General features: G+C 39.2%; 4 protein-coding genes across 12 annotated transcripts in view; 2 read left to right on the forward strand and 2 right to left on the reverse strand.

Moving 5' to 3' along the window:
* Nucleotides 1–291: 291 nt before the first annotated feature.
* On the reverse strand, nt 292–3790 carry nup42 (nucleoporin 42). The gene is made up of 7 exons (XM_065283917.2): nt 3582–3790; nt 3017–3233; nt 2401–2489; nt 2139–2215; nt 1837–1923; nt 1410–1692; nt 292–1059 (listed from the first exon to the last, which is right to left on the reverse strand). Exons 1-7 carry the CDS (start codon nt 3691–3693, stop codon nt 605–607), a joined length of 1320 nt encoding a protein of 439 aa, XP_065139989.1. The 5' UTR covers nt 3694–3790; the 3' UTR covers nt 292–604.
* A 994-nt stretch (nt 3791–4784) lies between these two features.
* On the forward strand, nt 4785–10122 carry cyp51 (cytochrome P450, family 51). Its single transcript, XM_065283907.2, has 10 exons — nt 4785–5085; nt 5503–5601; nt 5683–5859; nt 6064–6190; nt 6475–6649; nt 6735–6854; nt 7003–7198; nt 8694–8789; nt 8878–9046; nt 9880–10122. Exons 1-10 carry the CDS (start codon nt 4936–4938, stop codon nt 10086–10088), a joined length of 1518 nt encoding a protein of 505 aa, XP_065139979.1. The 5' UTR covers nt 4785–4935; the 3' UTR covers nt 10089–10122.
* A 3926-nt stretch (nt 10123–14048) lies between these two features.
* LOC135773292 (4-galactosyl-N-acetylglucosaminide 3-alpha-L-fucosyltransferase 9) lies at nt 14049–15224 on the forward strand. Its single transcript, XM_065282770.1, has one exon. The coding sequence runs from the start codon at nt 14064–14066 to the stop codon at nt 15222–15224; it is 1161 nt and encodes a 386-aa protein (XP_065138842.1). The 5' UTR covers nt 14049–14063.
* Nucleotides 15225–21562: 6338 nt separating this feature from the next.
* akap9 (A kinase (PRKA) anchor protein 9) overlaps nt 21563–25642 on the reverse strand; it is a 60478-nt gene continuing 56398 nt past the window's right edge. For all 9 annotated transcript variants that reach the window (XM_065283873.2, XM_065283855.2, XM_065283824.2 and 6 more), the window contains 9 exons: nt 24910–25469; nt 24685–24796; nt 24398–24580; nt 23445–23642; nt 22949–23181; nt 22774–22859; nt 22547–22676; nt 22305–22438; nt 21563–22175 (listed from right to left, as the gene is read on the reverse strand). In XM_065283873.2, the coding sequence (XP_065139945.1) occupies nt 22132–22175; nt 22305–22438; nt 22547–22676; nt 22774–22859; nt 22949–23181; nt 23445–23642; nt 24398–24580; nt 24685–24796; nt 24910–25469 (1680 nt within the window). In that variant the 3' untranslated portion in view covers nt 21563–22131. The remainder of the gene's footprint in view (nt 22176–22304; nt 22439–22546; nt 22677–22773; nt 22860–22948; nt 23182–23444; nt 23643–24397; nt 24581–24684; nt 24797–24909; nt 25470–25642) is intronic.

The raw sequence follows: 25642 nt of genomic DNA on the forward strand, positions 1-25642 counted from the left end.
ACCACTGGGGACCCAATTATAGCACTTAAACATGGATAACCCTGCTGAAAAAAACAGCATCAAACCAGCATGGACCAGCATGGGAATTATGCTGGTCTATGCTGGTTTAGCTGGTGGTCACAGCAAACCAGCACCAAAACACAACATATGCTGGTCTTGCTGGTATGCTGTTTTTTTCAGCAGGGAAGTCAGATCTTCATGATACGTCCCTTTAAAAATAAAAATAAAGCTGTGTGTTGCATATATTTTAAATACTTTAACATTTTTATTTTACACTTTCTACTGTTCCTAGTGCACACGCACTTTCACATAAGTCGTGATTAAAACAAATGGCAACTTCAAAAATGGTAATGTAAGGAATTTTCTACATTTTTATTACTGGTAAAAGCACGACGGTAATGGCATGAAGTTTATAGTATTGTTCAAAACCACTGAATAGTTCAGCATATGTTAAAGCCATTCATAATGGTTTTGATTGCTCACTGTAATTACAGTAAAGGTTCAAACACAACCACACAATGCATAAACTTTTTTATTCACAGTACATTTAAATCCTAAATAAATTAAAACACTGACTCTGGGGGCTTTGGGAGCAGGTTTAGTGTTAGACCATGAGCAGGTCTACTGGAGGTGGTTTAAGGGGGATTTGTCCCAGTGTAAAGCGTTTCGCTGTGAACTCCTTCAGTTCTTCAGCTGTCAGATCACTGTGGGCTGTAAACAGTCTGTCCCCAGCATCACCAGAGCTCCCAGTATCTCCAGCAGCAGCACCAAACAAACTTCCACCGCTGCTCGCTGATGAGCCAAACCCTGTGCCAAAAGCACCTGCAGTTGTGCTGGATGAGCCAGACTGGAAACCAAGACCAGCAGACCATCCGGGTGCACTGGTATTGGGTTTATTTTCAGTGGCTGGAGCAGCGAAGGAGAAGCTGGATGCTGATGGAGGCTGAGCGACCGCTGTGCTGCCAAACCCTGATGGCTGTTGTGTGTTCACTGTGCCAAAGCCACTTCTGGATGGAGCAAAGCTGAAAGTGTTACTGCTCTGAGAGCTGGAGCCAAACCCTGAGAAAACAATATTATAGTTAGAAAAGAAAATGACATGCAGTCTGTCTGAATTTGGTTGGGATCTGACTACTAATGTTGTTGTGATTTGATGTTTATTCATTTTCTTTATGTGCAGTGTTAGTTTTCTAATACTAATATTATATTTAAATGGTCAAAAATACGATTTTTTATATTCATGTGCCTTCGTAAACCTTTAAACATAAATCTAGATTGAAATGTTCAGATGAGGTACAATACTGCAACTTTCACAACTCAAAACATTTAGTTCAGACAGATAAAAACTTTTCAATAGACACATAAAAAAGTACAGATTACATAAAAATGTTGATGCAGAATCACCAACCCACCTCCTGTTCCAAACCCTGTCCCGGATGTTGCTGACGTGGATCCAAACCCTGTCCCCGATGTTGCTGAAGTGGATCCAAACCCTGTACCGGATGTTGCTGACGTAGATCCAAACCCTGTACCGGATGTTGCTGACGTGGATCCAAACCCTGTCCCGGATGTGGATCCAAACCCTGTCCCTGATGTTGCTGACGTAGATCCAAATCCTGATGTTGAGTTGAACCCTGAGCTGGACGACCCAAATCCATGTGATGATGTCTGACTGGAGTTGTTGAGCTCTGATATCTGAGAATCACATTCATAACAACATGATTTATAGATCAGCCGTTTATTTTTCCTATCCTCAGTTCTTTGTGTTTGTGTCATTACTGACTGTCAATAACAAATGTCAGAAAAATACTTGGTTGAGTTTTGTCAACATAACCTTACCACACTCATCTGAGTGGACTTGTTCATGGTTTTAAGCTCCTGAACTCTGGTCTTCCACTGGTTGGCCAGCTGCTGTATGGAGTTCATCTATAACAAACATAACAGAGACTATTTTCATCTGCATTCCTCTTAAATCTATTTGACAACGGTTTAAATTTAATGAATAAATATGTGTAAATAAAAACTTCCTCAACAAAACAAAAGTGCAGATGCTACACGGAAGTAAAATTATATTTGCATTTGTTTGTTTTTAAAATGCTCTTTAAGTTATATTAAATAAGGAAGTAACATCATTGTCTTACATATGTCTGAAGATCTCCAGACGCCCTGCTGGTGTAATATTCCAACCTCAGTTCTTCAGGACACAACTCAACAAATCCTGAGTAAAATAATTCAATAAAATATAATGTAAGAATGTAAGATGTGTATTTTTGGCTTTTGCACACATGAAAATTCAATTTCATTCAACATTGTTGGGGTGACATGGCATTATTTGAAAAAAGAAAAGCAAGGGTGACAATATGTCACTGTTCAATTTGTGCTGAAGCTGTTTGTTAAACCCACCTGAGATTTGGGCGCTGAGCACAGAATAACATGAAAACGGCCACTGACCAGAACTCTGCCAGCTCTCCATGTCAGCCTGGATTGTGTCACTTAAATACAAAATATATACATTAAAAACACAAAGAGGGCATAAATATTATGTGCAAAAATTGGCAATTTAGAACATGAGTCTGTTATTATAAATGATAACTGCAATGGATACTGTTATTTAGGATGCATTGAATCTGAAAATGCATATTTTGATTTTCAGATCAAAATAAACATGTGTTCAGATTTGTGTAATTACTTTATAAACAAATTGCCAGACATAAAGCTCCTTTAAAGTAAATAGATGTGGGGCAGGGTTATGCAAGAGCAGAGGCTGAAGCAAAGCGAAGTGGAAGTAGGACAAGGCTAAGCAGGAGCAGAGGTTGGAGCAGGGCAGAGTTGAGCTGGAGCAGAGGTTGGAGCAGAAGTTAGAACAAGGCAGGGCTAAGGATGATTGGAGGTGGGAGCGGAGCAGAGTTAAGCGGAGCAGAGGTTGAATTTTTAGGTTTTTTTTAAGAAGTGTAAAAATAATTTTAGAAACTATGACAGGCCTCTTACTATTAATAGTAAACACTAAAGAAGCACTTACACATGCTTTATATTGTCATCTGCTGATGTTTGTCCACCTTTATCTGTGTTACTCTGAGAGTTTAGTGTGGAGAATCTGTTCTGGGTGGAGAAGCTGAAATCAGAGCTTTTCGCATCTCTTCTGCCCCAGTTGCCACCATCACGAGAGAACGTAGAGGGTTGAATGAATTCATTACCAGACCGCTGAGATGGGTTTACCCACACCCGGTTACCAAACCCTGGAGAGAAACAACCAACACAAGTTAACAAACTAACACTTGAGAGGTGTCTAGAGTAGACAAATAAAACCAGAACTACAAGAAACACAAATGCCAAGTTTAAGATACAGAAATTCAAAGTTAAAATTGAAATAAAACTGTGTTTGCTAACATCACTCCAGCTATTGATGATGTCAGACAAAAAGGAAAGTAGATTTAGAGTTTATACATGATAAGTGATTGACATGAACTTGTTTTAAGGAATCAAATGCTGTTGAATTTAGCTGATCTCAATCATGCCAAAATTACATTACATTGTTTACATCAATGACACTGAAGATTGAGTGTGTATGTGTGTTTGTGTTTAACCTCCTCTGCTGGGCTGCTGGTTTCCTCTGTAATCTCCGCCTCTCGGATGTTCATTCCAGCATTTGTCTCCGTATCTACAGCGGCCTTGAAGAAAAAAATTGCACACGGGCATTTTTTAAAATGTATAAACATAAATCACACGCTGCAACTGCTGCTACCGACAGTTCCGCGCACTTCCTCCTAACTTGACGTCAGACGCACAATTCGACGTAAAGAAACTCTTTCAAAATAAAAGTTTGACGAGGCTTCTCATAGATGTGAGGCTTTTAGCATTTTTTTGTTTGTTTTGCTTCTGCAAAGCCCACGAACACAGATAACGTATTACTATGGGCAAATAATTAATAATCTATCTTAGCAATAAAAATATTTAAATCCGTAGATTTTAACCGCGGGTCCGTAACACACCGTGATTTGTGTAAATGTTTATATACGAATATTTCTAAATGTCGCACACTAATAAGATAGAAGTTCAAATGTTGTTCATGTTTTACATATTAATCAAATGTGTTATTAAAGGTTTATATATTTAAATGAGTCTTCTGGAAAATACATAGATTAGTTTATAAGTGCTACGTAACGTTAACCATAAATTAGTACTAGTATTATTAACAGATTATATAAACATGAACTGTTCATAAATTCCACATTAACCCCCTAAGACCTGGATGTCCACATACGTTGTTTGCACCATAATACTTAATTCTGTGGAACCTGTTGTACACAAACGTGGACACTTAACACTGCTTAATGTTCAAAGAAAAATATTTGGTTTTTATATTGGCTCTTCCTAACCCCAAATAGCTGGTGGAAATCTTAAAAAAAGACAAACCAAAGCTCGGGTCTTAGGAGGTTAATGCAATAAGATATCTGTAAAATTGTATATAATAATTTTAAATAATTTTCCACCAAATAGTATCTCTTAAATTGTTTGATGTAGCAATGAAAGAATAAGTTCAGTTTCTGAAAAGCTCAGTATATATCAGAGGGCTCGTGCAACAACTGGACCAAACACAGCGGGAGTGACATCATATAAGCAGACATCAGTTCAGGTAGCCCCATCCAATCAGCGTACAAGAACACGGACGCGGAGCATGGAGTTACTTGACGGACAAACCCAACTGCCCAATGAGCGAGCGGTTCACATCAGGCGGGGGCGAAACTTTTTGAACGGTTAATCGAATGCGCTGCAGAGGAGAGAAGAGGGGCGTCGCTATAAAACAAAATTAAGTCTGCGCGGTGCCACTCTGCGCTCCTGCGGGTCATCATCACAGATTTAATTGCAGACGTGTATGACTGAAGCGCCATAATCGCTGTCTTTTTTTATTTATTTATTTAATGAAATAATACAATTAAGATGACGATATTTGAGATGAGCAGTCAAGTTCTGGAGACCGCTGTGGAGAAACTGAGTCTGACGTCACTGGTGCTCGCGACATCAGTGTTCACACTCACTGTAGGATATCTGAGCAAAGTGATATTTAAACAACAGAACACAGGAAACACAGTGAGTATATTTCAAACCTGACCTTCATACAGTGAGCACTACATAATCTGACCTTCAGTGTGTTTTCATTTAAGCATTTACCATTGCTGTCAAACTGTGACGTCATACACTGATACTGTATATTCACGAGCCACCCTTGTGTGTTTGATATTTGAATCTATCTCTATCTATCTATCGATTTATTTACCTGTCTGTCTACCACTCTACCTGTCTACCTATTTCTGTTTGTTTGTTTGTTTGTTTGTTTGTCTGCATGTTTGTCTATTTATCAGTATTCTTCTGCCTGCCTACCTGTCTATTGCAAACTATCACACTGTGCATGTTGTGATATTTTAATATATCTGTTTGTCAGTTTGGTATAATTATATCTGTCTGTCGAATAATAAAAGTCAATATCAGATTCTGTCTTTTCTTCAGAAATATCCTCCTCATATTCCGTCCAGTGTTCCTTTCCTGGGTCACGCTGTGGCCTTTGGCCGGAGTCCTATAGAGTTTCTGGAGCAGGCCTATAAGAAGGTCAGTGACACCTGCATTAATCTCCATAGACCCATAATTCATCTGAGCTCACGTTGATGATCTGAAGGTTTATTTCTGCAGTATGGTCCAGTGGTCAGCTTCACCATGGTTGGAAAAACCTTCACGTATCTGCTGGGAAGCGACGCGGCAGCATTGATGTTCAACAGCAAGAATGAAGATCTGAACGCAGAGGATGTGTACGCGCGTCTCACCACACCTGTGTTTGGCAAGGGGGTCGCGTACGACGTGCCCAATCCTGTAAGATCACCCATCAGTGACCATGTGACTGTGTCCTAGTGAGCTTGAACAGCACAGGTTTATAGTCATGTTGTATAATGCTGTCTAGTGGACTGCACACACACAAGCCTGTGAAAATCATTAGACCTCAGTTGTGTGTCACTGCACTTAAAAATGTATGACAAATAACAGTCTAATGTTGTGTATCTATTTATAATCACACAGCTGTTTCTGGAGCAGAAGAAAATGTTGAAGACAGGACTGAATATCGCTCAGTTCAAGAGACATGTGGAAATAATAGAAGAAGAAACCAAAGATTATTTCCAGCGATGGGGACAAAGTGGAGAGAGAAGTAATAAAACTAAACCATTCATTTTACAAAACAATGTAAAGTACAAACTAAAACTAGTATAACTAGTCTGTATGTTTAAAAACTATATTTTAACATCAAATAATACATCAACAACTTGTTTCTGCACCACTGATGTCATTAAAAGAAAGTGCACAACTGTTTAAAACAAGTCTCCACATTTAATTATTAATGAATAGAAAACCGAGACATGAGAAACTGTTTTCAGAAAATGATACGCATCAACTCTCATCTGTACTAAACCTGACCCGTCCGTCTCACGTCAGATCTGTTCGAGGCTTTATCAGAGCTGATCATCCTGACGGCCAGCCGATGTCTGCACGGCCGTGAGATCCGCAGCATGTTAAATGAGAGAGTCGCGCAGCTTTACGCAGATCTGGACGGTGGATTCACGCATGCGGCCTGGCTGCTGCCCGGGTGGCTGCCGCTCCCCAGCTTCAGGTACTGGATGTCACAAATATTACAAAAAACATCTCGAAATTCAAGCGAGGTCACGACAGTTTGTGATTCTGCTTTGTGTTTTCAGACGGAGAGATCAAGCGCACATCGAGATCAAAAAAATATTTTATAAAGTCATCACGAAGCGCAGAGAAGCTGAAGAGAAAGAAGATGATATCCTGCAGACACTTATAGACGCCAGATACAAGTACGTCACGTCACACACTACTGTTAGCATCTCTATCTTAACCACCTTACACTGTAGCATACTAGAGATTTCAAGTGTGAAGAACACACTGCGTGTGTGAAGACCTGTCAGCCCATTAAAATGAAGGATCTGTTTGGTGTTTCTGTAGAGATGGACGCTCCCTGACTGATGATGAGATAGCAGGTATGTTGATCGGTCTGTTATTGGCGGGACAGCACACATCTTCTACCACCAGCGCGTGGATGGGCTTCTTCCTCGCTCGTGACCGAGCTCTGCAGGAACGCTGTTACACTGAACAGAAAACTGTGTGTGGAGAAGATCTCCCGCCCCTCCACTATGATCAGGTGAACACATCAAGAAATACCCACTGAAGGTCACTGTCAGACAAACACGCTAGGGCTGTCAAATTTTAATTTGAATTTCGAATATTCGTCGAATGTAAAAAAAATATGCATATTCGAACGTAAAACTTTGCATTCGAATTTTACCTGTGTCAGGAAGCCCACGCAACGTGATGATGACGTTACTGACGCGGATTGTTATACAGAGCGTTAGCGGCTCAGCCAACTATGCGGAGCAAGCCAGCATTATTCATTTGAAAAATAGCAAGAAAAGACAGTGGGGATTACGAGTCGGACAGAATACATATTAAAAGGGCTGTGTGATGCTGCTTTGGTTTTTGGAGCATCAACTGGAATTCATCCGCAAAGTGAAACTAGCTGAGATGACAGAATTAGTGTTGTCTGCTTTTAAATGCCGTTTTAAAGTTTAAAATAACTGATCAACACCAAAGTGCCATAATGCTGCTTGTTTAGCAACATTAAAACCATATGTGCATCTACAGAGTCCACACCGCATATGAGAGAGTTGCTTTATTTTTATAACTGACTGGAAACTTGACTTTCACCTGGACATTTGATATGCAAGTTTTTCATCAACATTATCTGCGTGAAATATAAACATGATGATCATCTGCCAACTCGACTGTTGTCAAGCACGTCCTCTATTAATTACGGAGAGTCTGCTTTATTAATGGCTTCGCTCTGCGCGTAAGTTAAACATTTCTGTTCTGTACTTTATTAATCGCATATATTTCTACATATTTTCAACCAAGGAACACACAAAATATAATATAAGTTGTTGTGAATAGCGTTTAAGCTTGACAAAATGTAAATGACTAATGATCTTTCCCACTTATTTTGGCTTAAATAAAGATTCATTCGTTTTCATACTTTATTAGAAACATGTACATTTATCTACTTATATATTATATAAAGTGGCCTATATTAATATGCGTTGTCTATGTATGGCATTCGTTTTGTACATTTACAGGTGCACAAATATACTGGTTAATTTTGATTTCATTAAGACACCGTGTGTTCTGTATTGACTGAGGCTCTGTACATTTTTTTGAAAATTTAATTAATGTATGGTACATAAAATTATTTGTAAATGTATTCATGGATAGTTTCTTGACTATGTTTGTGTTAATAGCCTACACACGCTGGCTGCTGAGGCATTTTGCACTTTTGTTCCTTTGCATATGAATTTAAGAAATTATGTTTAATTTATTAGTGTTTATAACATTCGTTTTAACAAAAAATATGCTGTGCATAATTTGTTTATATTATTGGGGCTTTGTGCTGCGCCCTCTTGTGGGCTTTTAGGAGAATTTTCTCCAAGATAAAGTAGGTCTTTATAATTCGAATATAATTCGAATTTTATTATTTTTCAAGGACGAATTTCGAATGTACTTGTTCAGCCATTTTGACAGCCCTAAAACACGCAAAGAGTTTTTTCTTGGGTCAAACAGATAATTGTTTGTGTTTTGTTGTGCAGCTGAAAGATTTGAGTTTGTTGGACCGCTGTCTGAAGGAAACATTGAGACTTCGCCCTCCTATAATGACTATGATGAGAATGGCCAAAACCCCACAGGTGTGTGAGAGATCATCACAAACACAATGAACTCAATGTCATATTTCGTTTGACTGTCCTGTAAGTTCAGTTCTGATCTGTTTAACAGACTGTAGGTGACTACACCATCCCTCCAGGACATCAGGTGTGTGTGTCTCCAACAGTTAACCATCGGCTTTATGATAGCTGGTCTGAACGTCTGGAGTTTAATCCTGAGCGATATCTGAACGACAACCCTGCGGCCGGAGAGAAGTTTGCTTATATTCCTTTTGGTGCAGGTGAGTTTAAGGTTTGAGAAATGTTTTCAGTGGATGAGTGTGTTCACTGGATATATTTACACTGACATTTATTTCAGGACACTTATAAAAAGTGATTTGTGCCACCAAATATAGCAGAATGAATCTCTTAACTGGCACAGCCCCTTTTTAAGTGGAACTCTGGAAAATTTTTAAGTCTAGAAGCCTATGGTCTTATTTTAAAGAAGACACTTAAAAGTTTTTCACAGAAGTATCTGGAGGTGAAAATATTACATACATCTTTTTAATAGCAGTTTACAATTACTTTATTGCGTTCATTTTTTTTTATTAAAGTATATATTTTATACATTAAAAATATTACAAAAAATGAGGTTTGTGTTATACTTTTAGTAGGTTTACCAACAACAGCCACTAGGTGTCACTGGTTTGCTGCATTCTTTTGACACAAATTAATAAATTACTGTCACTGCATTATTATTACTTTTAAAAGGTTTTGAAATATTTCCAATGATATATAGTTTTTTCATGACAGACATGCAAAGTATTGAAGTAAACTGAGGTGTCGCGCTCACAGGACAGCACCAGTTAAGGGCAGAGGCAGAAAAGAAACTATTTTTGCCAGTGTTCTACTACATAAAAAAAGGTTGCAGACGGCAAAAGGAAATCAGTGAGCTAAACAAAAAATAAGGCAAAAGTCCTCTTAAACTGAACTTTAAGTCATCTGGTAAAGTCATCCAGTATTTCTTACATCACAATATCCAAAGCAGAGACAAAACAAAACATTGCAATGTTAGTCCCCCCCCCAACATCGTGCAGGCCTAGTTTAAGATGTGTTTTTTGTTTCTGTTTTACAGGACGTCATCGCTGCATTGGGGAAAATTTTGCTTATGTTCAGATTAAAGTCATTTGGTCAACTTTACTGAGGCTTTTTGACTTTGAGCTGGTGGACGGACACTTCCCTCCTGTCAACTACACAACTATGATTCACACACCTGACAATCCCATCATCAGATACACTCGCAGAAACACACAACAACGACCTACAACTACTAAACAACACTAAGGTCATGTGTATTATTAAACACCAATGAAAACAGGTTGTGTATCTTCATTTCACATCTGTTGGATGGATCTTCTGACAGACTCTTTAATGCTGTAATTCTTTTTCGGCATATACCCAAAAAAACATCTTAAACTTAGAATCAAAACATATGAAATGTTCTTTATTTTTCTGAGGTTTAATTACACAGAATTTATGATAAATTATGTATTAAAACTGTGGCCATCCCGCACCCCCCAGTTTAAGAACCACTGATTTAATGACAGTTCTGTACTCTTAAAAAAGGATGTGTTCATTTTTTACACATTTTTTGTGTTATGCTATTTAACACATTATGTGTCATTAATGTTAATTTTTACAGAAAAATCACAAAAAAAGAATTCCACATATAAAAAAACACGTGATCACATGTGAAATGTGTGTTTTTGAAACCATTTTGTGTGAAACCCATGTGATCACATGCACACAATAGGCTTGTTCGACTTCATGCAGCGCTTCAAGAACCGACAGCCGGATGACGTCAAAGTACCGCGAGAACGATTCCAAAAAATCATACAAAGTGTAATTTGGTCTTGCTCTCGCGGCACTTTAACGTCATCCGCCTGTCAGTTCTAGCGGCACCGCAGGAAGTCGAATAAGCCTAATGTGGTAAAAAAAAAAAAGTAATATTTGATCACATGCGGACAACATGTCGCCACATCCACTGATTTCACAGGGGATTCGCACAAAAATAAAAAAACACAAAATTTCACATGTGATCACGTGTTTTTTTCACAATATGAAACTCCTGTGACTTCTGTTAGGGAAGATGAATAAAAGTGACAACACAAGTTGTGTTAAAAGTATCACAAAATATTCAAGTAATAACACTGATTGTGTTGTTTTTAACACATGCAATTTTAGAGTACATCTTTATTTTTATATGATTGTGGAAAACAAAAAGCTATAATGTTTGTGTAAAGTTTGTTTAAATAAAGTGAATGTCAAACAGAAATGGCAGATTTGTTCTGCGCGTCGAGTGATCCTTTGTGCATCATTCATCAGATATCTTTAAAGGGGACATTTCATGAAAATCAGACTTTTTCCATGTTTAAGTGCTATAATTGTGTCCCCAGTGCTTCTATCAACCTAGAAAAAGATCAACCCAGTAACTTAGTTTTGGTAAACCATTCTCTGCAAGCATGTTAAAAAATTGCTCATAGAAATTTGGCTCCCCTTGTGATGTCAGAAGGGGATCTTATTATAAAAATACCACCCCTTAATTTATCCAACCACGACACTGACAGCAGAGATCAGCTCATTTGCATTTTAATGGACACAGTCACACCCAAAACGGTAAATTTTTCCTCACACCTACAAAGTGTCCATTTTAACATGCTATAATAAATTATCTATATGATATTTTAAACTAAAACTTCACATATGTACTCTGGTGACACCTAAGATTTATTTTATCTTAAAAAAGTCTTGTGAAATGTCCCCCTTTAAGATTTTCTTTACACATTCCCAAATCTAAAGCATTGAATGCAAAAAAGGCACTTTAGTCTAAAATATGTTTGTAATCAGATATTCTAGACTGTAGGTATATAGATAGTATAATATTAATAAAGTACTGATATTTACTACTGAGGGAGATCATTTCAGCAGTAAATGATGTAAAAAATATCTCAATTCAAACTCACTTTGGAAATAAATGTTTGATAAAGCAGAAACAACGTTCAAGAATGAGATAGAGGAGTAAACTCACCCGCTCCAGATGATCTTCTCTCATCATGTCATCAGTTAGATTTACCTCAGACAGATGAGATGATTTCACACCGTCTACATCAGAAGTCTTCCCATCCACTTGAATGACTCTATAAACAAACACATACATGTATGCAAAACACGAAGTCAAAGGCAAAATCTGAGACTCGCTCATGTGAATGCTTCCATAAACCGTCTGAAAGCTGTTTGCATGATCTTTGCATTGAGTTTGCATTAGAAGACTTTAAGAAACATTAATATTTTAAAGTCTAATGTAAATATTACATTTATGTGTCAATGTTTTATTAAACAGAAAAACTGATCAAATAGCATGAGCCTCAGGTGTTTATTCTTGTGCATGCTGATCTATTATAACCCTGTTCATTTACAAAGAGCTAAAGGGGCGGGACAAACACTTACCAGGGTCCTTTCTGTCAAACTTACTGAATATTTTATGTTTGGGTGTGTTTGACAGAGGTGATGTTGTGGAGATCTGAGAGAATAACACAGGTGAGAGGCTTTACTTCATATCACAACAAACTGAACTTTCTGAATTGAGTCAAGCTGTTATTTAGCTTTGATTGTTTAGATGATGATGATGATGATGTGAGACTTCTGGGTGTGAACATTATTTATTACCTCAAACACACTGAAACATTTTTGCAACATTGTAACATTACTTTTTGAATTCATGTCTACATATAAAAAAAATGTAACCTAAATATTTATTATTCATAGTTTATTATTATGTTAGCATGTACAACAATATAATAAAGTCTTATAATAAATGTTTGTCCTGTACAGTGGGGGTTAAAGGTCTTCTGCTTAGTCAGTTTGAATGTTTTATGTTGGGTTTGGTCAAGAAAGCGATAAAAGACTATAGGCCAGATTTACTAACAGCTACCTCCAGCACAAACCATTCTTTTGGTGTTAAATAAAGACTGTCAGGATCAGTGCTGAGGTCTGGTTTAGTTGTTTTTGTGACTGATCTTATTGCATATGCATTTCTAGAAGTTTCCCCCTTACAAAAATTAACCATATTTTTACCACAGTTAAAACAAAAAAAAACATGGTAACTAACTACACTTTTATCACAAAAAAACATGGTTAATATTTGTAAGGGCCCTTTTAGACTCCATAATTTATGGGAGATTATTTAAATAATTCACTCAATGTGATTTACTAATGTTTGCACGTGTGATATTACTGCTATGTGTGTCAATATTTAATGCTGAAAAAAGCATGTCTTAAATTATTTTGCGCTTGGAATGGCTGCAATTGTTGCTGATAGGAGATGCATTGCAAAGATCAGAGAGCACACGGTACAAGACCGAGGATTTTTTAACACGCGATGCCAGAGGAACAAAATATTGTTTGGCAAGCCATGTTATTTTTTATTTGCTGGATGAAAAATGAAAGATGAGTCACTAGGAGAAATCACAAAATACCAAGTGTTCCAAAACTTCTTGTAAACCTTCATCTTTTTGTCCTCCGTTTTTTAGGGTAGGCCTATGACCCAAAAGTTGGTCATTATGGAAATCAGCTGTTGTGTCTGTTTTATTTAAATTGTGCCTTTTTAGTAAATAACCCACAGATACAGTATTACCACTCCTATAAGCACTTTTATTGAATTGTGCTCTCATGCTAATTTGCCGCGTTTAGGTAATCTGGCCCTACAGTGGTGTGAAAAAGTGTTGGCCCCCTTCCTGATTTTTTTATGTTTCAGCATGTTTGTCCCACTTTAATGTTTTGGATCATATAACAAATTTAAATATTACTCAAAGATAACCGTTAACAGATAACATGCAGTTTTTAAATTAAGGTTTTTATTATAAAGGGAAAACAAAATCCAAACACGCATGGCCATATGGAAGAGTGTTTAATGGGGGATTAGTACATTATTTAACTGTGAGTTCAGTTTTTTCGAGCCACACCCAGGCCTGATTATTGCCACACCTGTCCAGAAATCACTTAAATAGGACCTGCCTAACAAAGTGAAGTAGAACAAAAGATCCTCAAAAGCTACACATCATGTTAAGATCTAAAGAAATTCAGAAACAAATGAGAAAGAAAGTAATTGAGTCTGGAAAAGGTTATAAAGCTATTTCTAAAACTTTGGGACTCAAGCAGTGACCACATATTATATGAACCAGGATGACACAAAAACTGTATTTTATAGCTCAATGAATTAAACAAAACACTGTTTCTGTTTCTTTCTCTTCTGAAGGTTAGATGATGGAGATTCAAAGTTCTCGTAAGAACATCATCTTCATCTCTATGCTTTTCGTGTCATGTTTCTCAGCCATCTTCTACTTGTACCACACATCAACACTAAACTGGCTACAGGGTCCAACATTTCAACTTTACAAACATGATGCCTGGATCAATGCTTTTCAAGCGTCAAGTCAACAAGTAAACAACAACAACACTGTTACTGTAAACCAACCTTTAATAGAAAACAAAAAACACACAACACAAACACAAGTGAATCAAACAGAGACCCTCCTGCTGATCTGGATGTGGCCCTTTGGGAAACGCTTTGATTTAGGATCTTGTAGTTCAGTCTTCAGATTAGAGGGTTGCCGGTTAACTGATGACAGAAATCTGTTTAGTAAAGCACACGGCGTCTTGTTTCATCACGGAAACATGGACGGTGATTTATCAAATATGCCGAATCAAACTCGACCTTCCTTTCAGAAATGGATCTGGATGAACATGGAGTCTCCGAGTAACTCACCACGGTATTCTTATCTGAACGATCTGTTTAACCTGACTGTGACTTACAGACGAGATTCTGACCTCATGATCCCATACGGACGAATCTCACTGAAAAACAGCCTGGACAGATTTCAAATACCACACAAGAAGAAATTAGTCTGCTGGATCGTAAGCAACTGGAAACCAGAATACGAGCGCTCAAAATATTTTCTCAACTTAAAGAAACACATCAATGTGGAAACCTATGGTGATGCTTTTAATAGACGCATAACCAATGAAGACTATTCAGAGCTGGTGTCTAGCTGTAAATTTTATCTGTCTTTTGAGAACTCCATTCATCAAGATTACATCACAGAGAAACTCTTTAACCCCATGGCCGTTGGCACCGTACCTGTGGTTCTTGGCCCATCCAGAAAAAACTACGAGAAATTTATACCGGGCAGTGCTTTTATACACGTGAACGACTTCAAATCTGCTCAAGACCTCGCTGCACATCTAAAGTATCTGGATAAAAACAAAGAGATGTACATGAAGTATTTTATCTGGAGAGAGAGGTTTGTTGTGAGCAGAACCGACTTTGGTCTTGAACACGCCTGTCTGTCCTGCGATTATATCAGAAGAAACAGAAACTACAGAGTGAGGAATGATCTCATGAGCTGGTTCTGGGATCTTTAACATCCGGACAGATGAGAGATTTCTCTGTTACTGTCAAACACACATCAAATAAAGGCACCAAACAAACGAATGATCAGATGATGTCACTCACAGTCTTAAAGGAAAAATTTAAGTATTTATTCTTATGTTCCACTGATGGGTCTGAATTTGGTATTTTTATAAAATTAAGTTTCTATTCACAGGTTCACAGACTAACTGGGTGACTGTCAGGCGGCAGAGTCGTACCCGCCGCCCACCAGCTCATGCTCCAGTAATAATTTCTAACAGATTCTCCCCCCTCAGCAATACACCTGCTGAGACGTCTGTTAAAAGTGCCCTGGTTATTGGTGATTCTATTCTCAGGAACGTGAACATTGAGGCACCAGCCACCATAGTCGAATGTATACCAGGAGCCAGAGCGTCTGACATTAGATCCAAACTTAAAGTGCTGGCTAATGCTAAGCGTAAGCTTTCTTAAATTGTTATTCACGCCGACACGAATGACACCAGACTCCACCAGTCGGAGATCACCAAAGATACTATTAAAGAGGTGTGTGTTTTTACAATTTCAATGTCAGACAATGTAATATGCTCTGGTTCCCTTCCCGCCTACCGGGGGGATGAAACTTACCTTAGATTAGTGTCTCTTCATGGCTGGATGTCAAAGTGGTGCCCTCAGCATAACATAGGGTTTATAGACAATTGGAAGCATTTCCTTGGGGAGACCTGACCTGCTGAAGAGAGATGGCCTCCATCCGTCTCCGGAAGGAAGTGTTATACTCTCTAGAAATCTGACCAATAGACTAACTTGTGATATTGTCTGACTATCCAGGGCCCAGGTCAGGAAACAGACAGATCGGCTTACCCATCAGTCTGTTAGCTGCCTTGACATGTCAAGATCACATATATCCCAGCAGTTTGTATTACCAGAATATCAACACATCTCAACTGTATCTGTTCCTCGAACAAACAAATACAGAGCACCATTTACCTCGTCTTGTACAAATCTTATTAACATAAAATTAGAACACAAAACATTAACAGATAAAACTCAAATGTTAAAATTTGGCCTTCTTAACATTAGATCGCTTACCAATAAAGAAAATATTATCAATGAAATAATTACAGACCAAAACTTAGATGTACTCTGTTTAACAGAGACCTGGCTTAAAGCAGACGATTACATCAGTTTAAACGAATCCACCCCACAAGACTACTATTATAAACACGTTCCTCATTTAAAAGGGAGCGGGGGGTGGTGTAGCTACAATATACAACAACATTTTTAAAGTAAACAATAAACCCGAACTGAAATGTAATTAATTCGAAATAATGCTTTTAAATATGGAAATAACTGATCGTAACAACAAACAGCACTCGTTCGTCTTAGCTACAATCTACAGACCACCAGGCCACCAAAAAGATTTTCTTAAAGAAATAGCAGATTTCCTGTCTGAGCTTGTAGTCACTGTAGATAAAGCTCTTATTGTTGGTGATTTAAATATCCATGTGGATAACCCAAAAGATGCATTAGGACATGCGTTTATGGATGTTCTAAATTCTCTCGGTATAAAACAAAACGTGTCAGGGCCCACGCATACTCGTAAACACACATTAGACTTAATTCTGTCACTCTTGACTCAATATTAATGACATCAAAATATCACCCCAGAGCGATGCCGTTTCAGACCATTGCCTTGTGTCATACACTGTACTTCTAGATAGGATCACTCAGTCCACAACATGCTACCTACTAGCCAGAACAATCATTTCCACCACTAAAGACTTTATTAGCAGTCTTCAAGACCTGCCCCAAATGAAACATGTAGCAGATAACCGTGAAGATCTGGATATTATAATAGAAAACCTGAACAACATTTGTTCTAGCACGCTGGATGTCGTTGCTCCCATTCGAAAAAAGAGAATCAAAGAAAAAACGCCAGCTCCGTGGTATGACCATCATACTGCAGCCCTTAAAAAGGTAGCTAGAAAAATGGAACGAAATTACAGAAGCACAAAGGTATGGCATGCAGCATGGAAAGAGTGTTCAACACTACAGACAGGCTGTAAAAACCACCAGATCTACCCATCTTAGCAAGCTTATAAATGAGAATCATAATAACCATTGTTTCCTCTTTAGTACAGTTGCGAAACTGACCAGAAACAAAGAACAAACAGAAACCAATAGTAAACTTCAACACAATAGTAACGACTTCATGAACTTCTTTACTAACAAAATGACGGCTTTTAGGGAAACAGCCACCACACTACCCAAAAGTACATTTAACACTAGATTACCAAACGAACATCTTGAGTCATTTAAACCTACTACAATAGAAGAGCTCTCTAAATTAGTAACGTCATCCAAATCATTGTCCTGTATATTAGACCCCGTTCCCACAAAATTACTTAAAGAGGTTTTTCATGCAGTGTCAGACACAGTACTAAATATCTTTAACTCATCTTTAGAATTAGGATACATTCCAACAGCTTTCAAACTAGCAGTTATTAGACCGCTCATTAAAAAACCAAACCTTGACCAGGGAGATCTTAATAACTTTAGACCAATCTCAAATCTCCCTTTTCTTTCTAAAATATTAGAAAAAGTAGTGGCAATCCAGCTACGCACATTCATAGTGAATAATAGTACATATGAAAAGTTCCAATCAGGATTCAGGCCCCACCATAGTACAGAGACAGCGCTGCTTAGAGTTACAAATGACCTCCTATTAACATCCGATCATGGTGAAATCTCAATCCTTATATTACTAGACCTTAGTGCAGCATTTGACACAATAGATTACATAATCTTACGCAATAGACTAATAAAACTAACTATGTTGGCATCAGTGGTCAGGTGCTAGCCTGGTTTAGATCGTATCTAACCAATCGATATCACTTTGTTTATGTAAATGAGGAAGAGTCATATCACTCCCTGGTTAAATACGGCGAACCTCAGGGATCAGTTTTAGGTCCTATCCTATTCTCGTTATATATGTTACCTCTAAGAGACATTATCAGGAAACGTACGTTTTCACTGCTATGCGGATGATACCCAGCTTTACTTCTCGTCACATCCTAGTGAAACCCACCAGTTCTCTAAGCTAACAGACTGCATTAGTGATATTAGGGACTGGATGGCACATAACTTTCTTATGCTACACTCCAATTAGACACAGATACTTATTATTGAACCGAATCGCTCCAAATATAATATGTCAGATTACAAGTTGCCCATTGATGGCTGCACTGTGGTGCCAACTTCCACGGTTAAGAATTTAGGTGTGATGTTTGACAGCAATCTATCTTTCGATAGCCAACGTCTGCCGCACAGCATTCTTCCATCTTAGAAATATCTCAAAAATACGCCATATGCTGTCTACATCTGACGCAGAGAAGCTTATCCATGCTTTTATGACCTCTAGAATAGACTATTATAACTCGTTACTCGGAGGATGTCACGCAAATCAGGTAAAGGCAAGGCAAGTTTATTTGTATAGCACATTTCATACACAGAGGTCATTCAAAGTGCTTTACACAAAAATGAAAAAACAATATATAAAAAAGGAAATGTCAAAATAAGAGATACACGATAAAATCACAATAAAAACAAAGATACATGAGAATTTAAAATAACAATTAAAGAAAATAAATGTGATTTTAATCAAATGTTTAAGTTTAAAATGTTAAAAAGAATAAAACAGGAGTAAAAGTGACTTGAGTTAAAGATAGTTCACTTCAAAATGAAAAACCCCATCACCATCCACCCACCCTCACGCCGCTCCAAACCCGCACGCATCCCCATCCTCCGATGAAAACAAAAGAAGATACCCCGAGAAATGATGGCAAACACACAGCAGCAAGCGACCATAGACCTCCATAGTAGGAAAAAAATATTTTGTAAGTATTTGGATAAATGACTAAGAAAATATTTTGTTAAGAAGTTCCATCATATTCCCACCATGGAAGTCCACGGCCAGCCACCGCTGCGCGCCCCCCACCACCACCTCCCAACATATCCTCCCCCGTGCCCACCAGAAAAAAAGAAACCCACACAGGTCCAGAACAACACGAGGATGAGAAAACGATGACAGAGCCCCCATTCCAAAGTGAACCATCCCTTCAAAGTGCAGTCAGTGTGAAGCAGCACAGTGCTCATTCAGTAAATGCAGAGTTAAACAGATGTGTTTTTAATCTAGATTTAAAAGTGTTTACTGTTGAAGCACATCTGATCTCTTCTGGAAGTTGATTCCAGCTAGAGGTGGGCATAATAACTAAATGCTGACGCACCTTGTTTTGAGTGAACCCTTGGTATGACCTGATCCTAATGATCTGAGTAATCTGTTAGGTTTATATTCAGTTAGCATATCTGTCATGTATTTGGGTCCTAAGCCATGAAGTGATTTATAAACGAGTAACAATACTTTAAAGTCTATTCTAAATGTAACAGGAAGCCAGTGTAAGGACCTGAGGACTGGAGTGATGTGCTCAGATTTTTTGGTTCTGGTCAGAATTCTGGCAGCAGCGTTCTGTATGAGCTGCAGCTGTCTAATGGTCTTTTTGGGGATCCCAGTAAGGAGTCCATTGCAGTAATCCACCCTGCTGGTGATGAAAGCATGAACAAGTTTCTCTAAGTCCTGTTTTGAGACAAAAACTCTAATTCTGGCAATATTTCTGAGATGATAGTAAGCTGATTTGCTTATCGGTTTCACGTGACTACTGAAATTAAGGTCAGACTCTAAAATTACACCAAGATTTCTGACTTTATTTTGTGTCTTTAGACCCCTGGAGTAAAGGTATGTGTTAACTTTGAGAGTTTCATCTTTATTTCCAAATACAATGACTTCAGTTTTGTCTTTGTTTAACTGGAGGAAGTTTTGACGCATCCAACAGTTAATTTCATCAATGCATTTACATAGAGAGTCAATGGGGCTGTAGTCATTGGGTGACAGTGCTAAGTATATCTGGGTGTCATCTGCATAGCTGTGGTAAGCAATTTGGTTCTTTTTCATTATATGACCAAGTGGGAGCATATACAAATTAAACAGAAGCGGTGCAAGAATTGAACCCTGTGGGACTCCACATGTCATGGATGTCCACTCAGATTTATGGTTACCTATGTTCACATAGTAACCTCTTCCTTGTAGGTATGTTTTAAACCATTTGAGAACCATCCCAGAGAGCCCTACCCAGTTTTCCAGTCTATGTAAGAGTATGGTGTGATCTACTGTGTCAAAGGCAGCACTAAGATCTAGTAGCACCAGCACTGATATTTTACCTGAATCAGAGTTTAAGCGAATATCATTTATTATCTTTATGAGCACTGTCTCTGTGCTGTTATGCTGATGGAAACCAACCAAGCTTCAGCTATTTAAAACGCAGCTGCAAGTGCTTACTTGATCTAAAAAGTATGACCACATAAGTCCAATTCTGGCATCTTTATATTGGCTACCAGTTAAATATCGCATACAATTTAAAATATTACTGAATCACCTACAAAGCCTTAAATGGCCTAGCATCCTCGTATCTTAAAGAATTACTATCAGAATACAATCCATCACGTACACTGAGATCACAAAATTCTGGTTACTTAATTATCCCTAGAATATCAAAAGTGTCTAAAGGTGGTAGATCCTTTTCCAACTTAGCCCCTAAACTCTGGAATGATTTACCAAATAATGTTTGAGTATCAGACACAGTCGAGCAATTTAAGTTTAAACTTAAGACATTCTTCTTTAACAAAGCATTCACATAAAATGTCCAGTAAATGAACTTATCCCGCAATAGTTAGTTTGTCTAGAACAAAGCACTCACATAACTCATCTGGGTAATATACTTATGTCGCAATAGGTAGCCTGTCTGGAACCGAGCTGATTTAAACCACAATACTGTATGACACTTGCACAACATTCAAACGGCCCCTACGCTAATAGGATTCTGTTTCTCTCTCCCTATCTTGTCCTCGACCCCGAGGACAATGAGACAAACAGACCCAGTTCCTGTTGCTGTGAAGGTCATCGCACCACTGATCTACTGGCTGTCCTTCAACGTGATGCCCAGCCGATGTGCGACCAACGACCACCGGCTGAACCAGTTTAATCCGCTTACCCGCTTCATATCCCTATTGTGTTTATATATAGAAATATATATTAATCTCTCTCAAGGGGTTTTCACATTTTAATTATTTGTGAACATGAAGAATCTTTAAAAGAGTAGTCCAGTTTATAGATGGGGCCCATTGACTTACCATAGTATTTTTTTCCTACTATAAAAAGTCAATGGACCCCATCTTTAAAGTGGACTACTCCTTTAATAAACTTTAACAGATAATCAAATGAGGAAAAAAGAGAAAGAAAAGCTGCTTTGAAATATTCATCTTTATTTCAGTTTTGACAAAATACCCATAAAATCCAAAGCTCCTACCTTTACAAAAATATGTCTTCTACAAATCTCGTCAGTGATCTGTTCATGTGAGCTAATAAAACACAGTGTAGAGGATCTGTGATAACGCCACACATCTGTACCGCGTTCATAAATAACATTCATTAAGTCTTTCGGTTAGTGTTCACTACGCACATACATACAGCAGGTGTGTTATCAAGAGTCCGATAGCAGCCGACCTCATCGCCGTCCACCAAATTCATTCACTTTCAACTTAAATAATCCATTTAAATTAGCATTCCACAAATATACATTAACAGCAGGATTGTTTTCCATGAACAACAAATAATATCCAACTAATATACAGACACTGAAGCCGTTTCAAGTGCTGCCAAAAAGCCGGATTATAAGATGATACGCACACTAAATGTCTTTTTGGTCCCACAGAAATGTCCACGTTATGGTAAGAATACAAAAGCACAGCAGCTCAGCACAAAAGAAGGCAACCGAGTTTCTTTAAGCCAGATTTTATGTAAATGAAGATCTTTTATCTTCTGACTCCAAAGTGCATCTGAGCGTATGAAGATGAACCTGGAAGAAAAAACAAAACAATCTTTACACCTGCAGTGCTTACCTTAAATAACAGACACAGGACTTTTATTCAGAGTTAAAAAAAAATGAATCATTTACGTGTGTGTGTAACTATGGGGAGGTGTTTACCTGACTGCACACTTCCTAGTCGTCTCTGTAGGGCCTCCAGACGTGAGATGTAGTCTGTAAGAGCTCGATCGGGGTCATAGTTCTGCAGGTGAGAACAAGGTAAACCTCCAGAGTCACCTGCTATGATGTGATACCTACAGACAAAGAGAGAGAAAGAGAGAGAACAAGTGTGTTTATAGTCCTTCAATTCATCAGTTCATCACAGGTTCATCTCAGATATGAAGAGCACTCAGGTGTCGTACCGGTGTTGGACGGATGCTGCAGATCGAGGTGACTCTCGTCCTGTACGCCCGCGGCTGGGTGTTCGTCTCTCTCTGAACACATCCACACCACCGGGGTGAAGGTATGAAGATTCATTCCTCACATCGGTACCTTAAACACACACACAGATGCTTGCATGAGATACTTCAAGCTAAGTGAATGTACCGTATATAAATGTGTATAAGCGATGTGAAGCTTCAGATGTCACCTGTGATCTGACCGTTCCTGCTGATGATCTGAGAGGTGAAAGCAACACCTGCTGCTCTCTGCCATCTCTTTACCAGAAACTTCATCCTGCAGTAAACACACACACGACTGATTAGATTCAGTTACTGTACAGATCAAAGTTTGTGAAGCGCAGGGCTGCAGTGGCGCATCATTACCTCGAGAGGGCGATACAGACTCGCACAGCCGATCGGAAGCGAGTGAAGCCTCTGCGTGGACGTCCGAGCGACTCCAGACCGGTGTGTGTGGGGCGGCCACCCATGCGGGCGATGAGAGACAGCGTGGCCTCCTCACACTCCTGAAAGCCTCCGAGCAGCAGCAGCAGATATTTCTTCTGATAGATCAAAGCCTTCCTGAAGCTCTCAGCACGCAGATATCTGCCATAGAGCTTCTGCAGACAAACACAAGACTGACGGCTCATACACCACTGGATCCTCACATAAAACATCAACTGAGTCTCTCTGCTCAGGAACCACAGCACAAATATTTTACTTTGTGCAGAGCCAATACAGTTTAAGATATACAGTGCAGCTTAATTCACAGATAAATGACTCTTATGAACTGATTCTTTAATGAAGAGTAAATGACTCGCTGAATAAAGTTTATATGACAACCTGTAGTGTTGAAGAAGAGAGTTCATGATTCACAGCTCACCTTGAGAGCGCTGTTGTCCACATCAGATCCCGTGAGATCTCGGAGCGTATCGGATCGAATATCTCCTCTCAGACGGCTCAGTTCCGATTCGGCCTGACGGAGAGATTTTTCTAATCGACTCTTCTCTTGAGTCCAGGACTCGCGCTCATTAGAAAGCAGCAGGGACTCGTGACGCTCCACACCGCTCCTGAGAGACACCTGAGAGACAGACAGAGAGACAGAGAGTTAGACAGACAGATGAACAGAGAGACAGATATACAGAGAGACATATACAGACGAATAGACAGACAGACAGATGAATATACCGACAGTTAAACAGAGAGACAGATATACAGACAGATGAGCAAAAAAACATATACAGACGAATAGACAGACAGACAGATGAATATACCAACAGTTAAACAGACAGACAGATATACAGACAGATGAGCAAAAAAACATATACAGACGAATAGACAGACAGACAGATGAACAGACAGACAGACAGGTGTACAGACAAACAGACTGACAGATATACAGACAGATGAACAGAAAGACAGACGTACGTACAGACAGACAAACAGAGACAGATGAATAGACAGATGTACAGACAGACAGACGTACAGACAGATGTACAGACAGACAAACAGAGACAGATGAATAGACAGATGTACAGACAGACAGATGAACAGACAGACCGACAGACCGATGTACAGACAGATGAACAGACAGACAGACAGACAGAACAGACACAATACAGACAGATGAACACACAGACGTACAGACAGATGAACAGACAGACAGACAGATGAACAAGCAGACAGATGTACAGACAGACAGATGAACAGACAGATGTACAGACAGACAGATGTACAGACAGACAGATGTACAGACAGACAGATGTACAGACAGACAGATAGACAGATGAAGTGTAGCTGCAGATATGTAAACTCTGATGATTGTGTGTTTCTCACTGTGAGTGTACTGAAGTTCTTCTGTCTGAGTCGGTGAAGTTCCTCCTCGAGTCTCAGGATTTGGTTTCTCAGCACGTTCTTCTCTTCTGTGAGTCGACTGACAAAGCCGGTCAGTTCTGCGTTCTGTCTGAGTAAACGCTCATTTAACAGACTGGATGATCCTCCAACCTGAAGACCAGCGCTCTGCACACACAAACAGAAATGATAGGGTCGTTTTAAATAATGATTTCTTTAAGAGTGAATCTTCACAAGAACATCTGTAATCTCATGTACACTGCAACACTCACTTCTGGTAGAGCAGACGGGGCTGATGGGATATGTTGTAACAGTGACATCACATCTTGTACGTTATTGTGCAGCCACGCTAGACTGTCACGGTCTGATGCTTCTACAGATAACCTGCAGAAACAAACACACACACAAACACACACACACACGTATAGTAAGGAGCTGTAATGAAGTCACCAGCCCACATGACTCAAACACTGATGATGATGATGATGATGATGTACCTGCCCGAGGCATCACTGGTCAGACTGTTGATCTTAGCAGCGATGAGCTGCAGTCGGCCCAGTATGTTGCTCACGTGATTAGGGTCTGAACTTTGACCTGCCGGTGTATCTGTTGTCTCACGCTGGGTCTCGCCCGTCTTCTGCTGCAACACCCAGTCACGGGTTCGGTCTGTAGACTGAGCGTCTGTCTGTGTGCTCTGGTTATTCTCTACGAGTCTTAATTTCTCTTCCAGCTGTCTCACTCTCTCCTGCAGCCTGTCTCTCTCTCTCTCCAGCATCCTCCTGTCGTCTCTCTCTGCGTCCAGCTGCGCTCGCAGCTCGTCCGTCTGTCTCTCCAAACGAGCGGTGCCTTCTCGAGCCGTCCGCAGCGTGCTCTGGTCCTGCGTGGCCGATCGAGACATTGAGGTTTTCTCCTCCTCAAACTCTCGTCTGCGCTGCAGTTCGTTCAGTTTCTGTCTCTCCAGCTGCTCCATCAGCTGCACCGTCTGCGTCTGCTTCTCTGCCAGCTGCGACTGCAGCGTCTGCAGCAGAGACTCCATAGAGAGAACGCCGGCCTCCACCTGCACACACACACACACACACACACACACACACACACACACACACACACACACACACACATTTAATCTCATGTTGTCTGCACTAGTAACACACTCGTGTTTACTGCAACATTTTATTTGAACACAAACTCAATGTGTAGTGGTGTAAATGTTGTGATTGTCTGTTGTTTTAC

This window comes from Paramisgurnus dabryanus, chromosome 19, assembly GCF_030506205.2.
Source record: "Paramisgurnus dabryanus chromosome 19, PD_genome_1.1, whole genome shotgun sequence".
Classification (NCBI taxonomy): Eukaryota; Metazoa; Chordata; class Actinopteri; order Cypriniformes; family Cobitidae; genus Paramisgurnus; species Paramisgurnus dabryanus.

Excerpts from the sequence above, each read along its gene's own strand:
- nup42 (XM_065283917.2), bottom strand. The coding sequence starts at position 3,693 with ATGCCCGTGTGCAATTTTTTTCTTCAAGGCCGCTGTAGATACGGAGAC. Across the intron at positions 3,234-3,581 it reads CCAGCAGCCCAGCAGAGGAG|GGTTTGGTAACCGGGTGTGG; the intron begins GTTAAACACAAA and ends GTTTCTCTCCAG. Across the intron at positions 1,060-1,409 it reads GACAGGGTTTGGAACAGGAG|GGTTTGGCTCCAGCTCTCAG; the intron begins GTGGGTTGGTGA and ends TTGTTTTCTCAG.
- cyp51 (XM_065283907.2), top strand. The coding sequence starts at position 4,936 with ATGACGATATTTGAGATGAGCAGTCAAGTTCTGGAGACCGCTGTGGAG. Across the intron at positions 5,860-6,063 it reads CGTACGACGTGCCCAATCCT|CTGTTTCTGGAGCAGAAGAA; the intron begins GTAAGATCACCC and ends ATAATCACACAG. Across the intron at positions 7,199-8,693 it reads CGCCCCTCCACTATGATCAG|CTGAAAGATTTGAGTTTGTT; the intron begins GTGAACACATCA and ends TTTGTTGTGCAG.
- LOC135773292 (XM_065282770.1), top strand. The coding sequence starts at position 14,064 with ATGATGGAGATTCAAAGTTCTCGTAAGAACATCATCTTCATCTCTATG.